This window comes from Haliaeetus leucocephalus, unplaced genomic scaffold (assembly GCF_000737465.1).
Source record: "Haliaeetus leucocephalus isolate CR32 unplaced genomic scaffold, Haliaeetus_leucocephalus-4.0 Scaffold184, whole genome shotgun sequence".
NCBI lineage: Eukaryota > Metazoa > Chordata > Aves > Accipitriformes > Accipitridae > Haliaeetus > Haliaeetus leucocephalus.
In genome coordinates this window covers 11,305,544-11,309,564 of record NW_010972620.1, presented here as the reverse complement: position 1 = coordinate 11,309,564, position 4,021 = coordinate 11,305,544, and the positions used below count along the sequence as shown (strand labels likewise).

The window sequence follows — 4,021 nt, the reverse complement described above, 5'->3', positions numbered from 1 at the left end:
GCGAGGCTGGGTGCGGGCGGGGCGGAGGCAGGGCAGGGCAGGCAGCGGGTCACCGGCGAGCGGGTCACCGGCGAGCGTCAAGGTCGTGGGGGCGGCCCCGCGCCGGCCTGCCCGCCGTTCTTGGGTGTCGGTGCCCCGGACAGGCCCCACCGGGGACCGGGAGGCCCAGCGTCCCGCCGGGTGTGGGAAGGACGGCTCTCCTTCTCCTCGCAGCCTACCGCACGGACGAGGGGCAGCCATGGGTCCTGCCGGTGGTGAAGAAGGTGGAGCAGATGATCGCCAACGACAACAGCCTGAACCACGAGTACCTGCCCATCCTGGGCCTGCCCGAGTTCCGGGCCAACGCCTCCCGGATCGCCCTGGGTGACGACAGCCCCGCCATCAAGGAGAACCGGGTAGGTGGTGGACAGGGAGCGAGACCGCTCCTTGATGGGAGAGCCGCTGGGACCCCCGGCACGTCTATGCAGCAGACGGAGCAGAAGAGCACAAATGTGCAGAGTAACTGCATTTTGGGGATTTGGGGATTGCTCTGACGTGGTCTTTACTGGTCGTAGGTTACTTGATGAAGCCATGTACTTGAAGCTGTTTGTGCAAGTGGTCGTAGTTTTTGGGAAAGACCGGACGTGGGCTGTGATTGGAATTTGTTTTTTCCTTCATCTTTTAATGGTTGCCCCACGGGAAACTGAAGTCAGATAATAGACTACCTTTCCTGAAATAAGCTGCTAGCTGGGGATCTGCTCTGTGCCAAAAAGTAATGGGAATAACTGGAGTCTATTTATAACTGTAGAAGGTGTCTGGATGGGCCTGAGCGCTGAAAGAGGTTGAAGACCACTGGAAGGGGATGGTGTCCTGCCTGGGGCGACCCCAGGGAGCACGTCTGGGATCCTGTCTCGCTCTTGCAAGAGCCCCTGTTCTCTGCACACCAAAGGCGAGGTTGACCTGGGTGGACCCTGCTGGCAACTCTCTCTGTTGCAGATTGGAAGCGTTCAGTCCTTGGGTGGGACAGGCGCTCTGCGTATCGGCGCGGAGTTTCTGAGGCGGTGGTACAATGGAAACAACAACACGGCGACCCCAGTCTACATCTCCGCTCCGTCCTGGGGTGAGTGCTGTTGTCAGTGCTGCTGCCTCCTTGCAGAGAGTCCTGTGGGTCAGTGGGTGAGGGAGGAACGGCAGGGGCCTGGGCGGTGAGAGAGGGGCCTTCCTCTTGTGGATTAAGGGAGCGTAAGTGTCTCCGTCACGTATTTTGGTGGCATTTAGGGAGGTACTGGGACTGGAGAAGGTGGCTTGCTGGAGGTGGGGCCCGCTTTTCTGAAAAGTGATTTCTTTCCTCAGAGAACCACAACTCTGTGTTTGTGGATGCTGGCTTTAAAGATATTAGAACCTACCACTACTGGGATGCTGCCAAGAGGGGTCTGGATCTCCAGGGGCTGCTGGATGACATGGAGGTGAGTAAAAGTTGCATGGGATGGGTGGAGCTTGGTGCTGTGCTGTTGGCAGCTGGCTGGGCTCTTGTGTGCTGTGTCTGGAAGTGGATCTCTACAAAAGAAACTGCCAGTGCCTAGAGTAGCTCAGGGCCTCTCCCGCTGCTGTGGGTGCCCAGTCTCATGTGTGTGTGTGACCAAGACCTAATCTCTCCTCAGAAAGCCCCAGAGTTCTCCATTTTCATCCTCCACGCCTGTGCGCACAACCCAACGGGCACGGACCCTACTCCTGACCAGTGGAAGCAGATTGCTGCTGTTATGAAGGTATGGGCTGCTGCTGGGGCTAAAGCAGTGCTGAGGGGACAGGTAGCTCTTGAGCCAGCCAGAGCACTTGCATCCAAAATGGGCTCTAGGGAATGGCATGAGGTGTGGCAGGAGCTGGAAGAGTCCTGCTCGGCAGGTGTTGAAGGGAGAGGTTGACAGGATGCTGGTTGTCTGTGCACAGAAGATAGAAGCATCCCAGTTCTGCTCGTGTCTCCAAGTTCTTGCTTTCAAACTCTGTGGCATGAGCTGCAGTGAGGTTTCTCGTACTGGGAAGATTATCCACGGGCACCTGCTTTTCACAGGTGCTGGACAGTAGGATGTAAGGTGGTGCATCTCTTGTGCCTGTGTCCTCAAATGCAGTTTTGTCCTGCGTTTGACCTTTTTTTTATTGACCACTTCAGTCTTCCTATTCTTTTACACCAGTAGAAAGAAAATATCTTAGTCTGGTGTTGCAGGACCGTGTTTCCTTTTAATTCACCCAGAAGCTCAATGGTCATTTTTCCCTCCTAGGGGGACAGCGGGGGGTAAAGTGAAGGTTGTGGGGAAGGGGTTTCCCTCTAACACTGTTCCTCCTTGCAGCGCCGGTTCCTGTTTCCGTTCTTCGACTCGGCGTACCAAGGTTTTGCCTCTGGCAGCCTGGACAAGGATGCCTGGGCTGTGCGATACTTTGTCTCCGAGGGCTTTGAGCTCTTCTGTGCACAGTCGTTTTCCAAGAACTTTGGGCTCTACAGTGAGTGTCTGGCAGTAAGCTGGCCCAGTAGCATCATACCCAGACAGATGGGGCTGGCATGCTGGGGGGTGGGGAGAGCGCTGCCTTGCCATGATTTGTGCAACCAATGGCTCACGTCTCTTGGCTTGTCCACAGATGAACGTGTGGGGAACCTGACTGTGGTGGGGAAGGATGCAGACAACGTGCAGCGTGTGCTTTCCCAGATGGAGAAGATTGTGCGCACCACTTGGTCCAACCCTCCCTCCCAGGGAGCACGCATTGTGGCAACTACGCTTTCTTCCCCACAGCTCTTTGCCGAGTGGTACGTGTTGCCAGGGCTGGTGGGAGAGGGAAAGCGGGGGGAAGCCGTCTCCCTGAGTGCCAGGCTTGGCCAGATGGCTCCAAACCAGACAGGTGCCTGTCCTCACGCTCTGCTTCCTGCCTGCTGCAGGAAAGGCAATGTGAAGACGATGGCAGATCGGGTCTTGCTGATGCGGTCAGAGCTCCGGTCTCGACTGGAGTCTCTTGGGACCCCGGGTACCTGGAACCACATCACAGAGCAGATCGGCATGTTTAGCTTCACAGGGTTGAACCGTAAGTACAAGGTGGCCTGGTGAAAGGAGGATTGGGTGAGGACGGTTATGCTGGGGGTCGAACTGGGCTGAAGCAGTCCAGGCAGGAATCTCTCGGGGACCTTACTGGTGTCCTGGCATCACTGCCTCTGTGGCTAGGCAGGGATGAAGCACCAGACAGCATTTTAGTGGCCAGTGCTCGAAGTTTTCTGCTTGTTGTGAAAGATTCAAGCAGCCTCGACTGGTTCTTTGGGCTTTTCTGAGCTGTGGGGTCATGGCTCTGACCTGATGTCCAATTTTTTCCCCAGCCAAGCAGGTGGAGTACATGATCAAGGAAAAACACATCTACCTGATGGCTAGTGGGCGCATCAACATGTGTGGCCTGACTACCAAGAACCTGGACTATGTGGCCAAGTCCATCCATGAAGCCGTCACAAAAATCCAGTGAAGCACATGAACAACCAAACTTACATGAAGTCACCAAAGCTGTAGTGTGTAGTCCGTGTCTTTCCCTGCTCATGGCTTGCCTTGTCCCACACCTCTTGGGGTTTAATAAAGGTGGGAGCGGTAGCTGAATCGGGGATAATCATCTTTTGTCCTTTTTGAAGTACTCCTTGCAATATAGTAAGCCAGTGCCCCCAGGAGGGTGGGGGCAGCATGAGCTGCCTTGGCTCTTGTTTGACTGACAGCAGCCTGGTCTTCAGGTGCTTAGAGCTGCATCTTTAGCACATCCAAATCGACTCCATGTAACTGATCAGTTTGATCTAGGTGAAGTCTGGTGCTGGTGCAATGTGCTGTGGGATAACAGGCCAGTCGGTTGGGATCTTTTACGGCTTGTGAACTAATGTCACTTGGTAGTATTTTGGGGAGGGGCAAAGCTGTTGCTGGCTTCCCCCTGCCCTGAGTTCTGAGCCTTATGCGAGCAAACATTCGTAATTGTGATAATTGCTTCTTTGTGTTGCTGACAGAAAATTAAACCTTCATCTCTGAACACT

At 55.1% G+C, this 4,021-nt stretch overlaps 1 protein-coding gene across 1 annotated transcript in view; it reads left to right on the top strand.

The window, feature by feature from the left end:
- The window catches only part of GOT1 (glutamic-oxaloacetic transaminase 1, soluble), a gene marked incomplete at its 5' end in the record, with an annotated part of 11,505 nt that extends 7,484 nt beyond the window's left edge, over nucleotides 1–4,021 (top strand). The window contains 8 exons of the mRNA XM_010565015.1: nucleotides 214–395; nucleotides 976–1,099; nucleotides 1,333–1,445; nucleotides 1,641–1,745; nucleotides 2,325–2,475; nucleotides 2,611–2,776; nucleotides 2,906–3,048; nucleotides 3,335–4,021. Of these exons, the coding sequence (XP_010563317.1) occupies nucleotides 214–395; nucleotides 976–1,099; nucleotides 1,333–1,445; nucleotides 1,641–1,745; nucleotides 2,325–2,475; nucleotides 2,611–2,776; nucleotides 2,906–3,048; nucleotides 3,335–3,474 (1,124 nt within the window). The remainder of the gene's footprint in view (nucleotides 1–213; nucleotides 396–975; nucleotides 1,100–1,332; nucleotides 1,446–1,640; nucleotides 1,746–2,324; nucleotides 2,476–2,610; nucleotides 2,777–2,905; nucleotides 3,049–3,334) is intronic.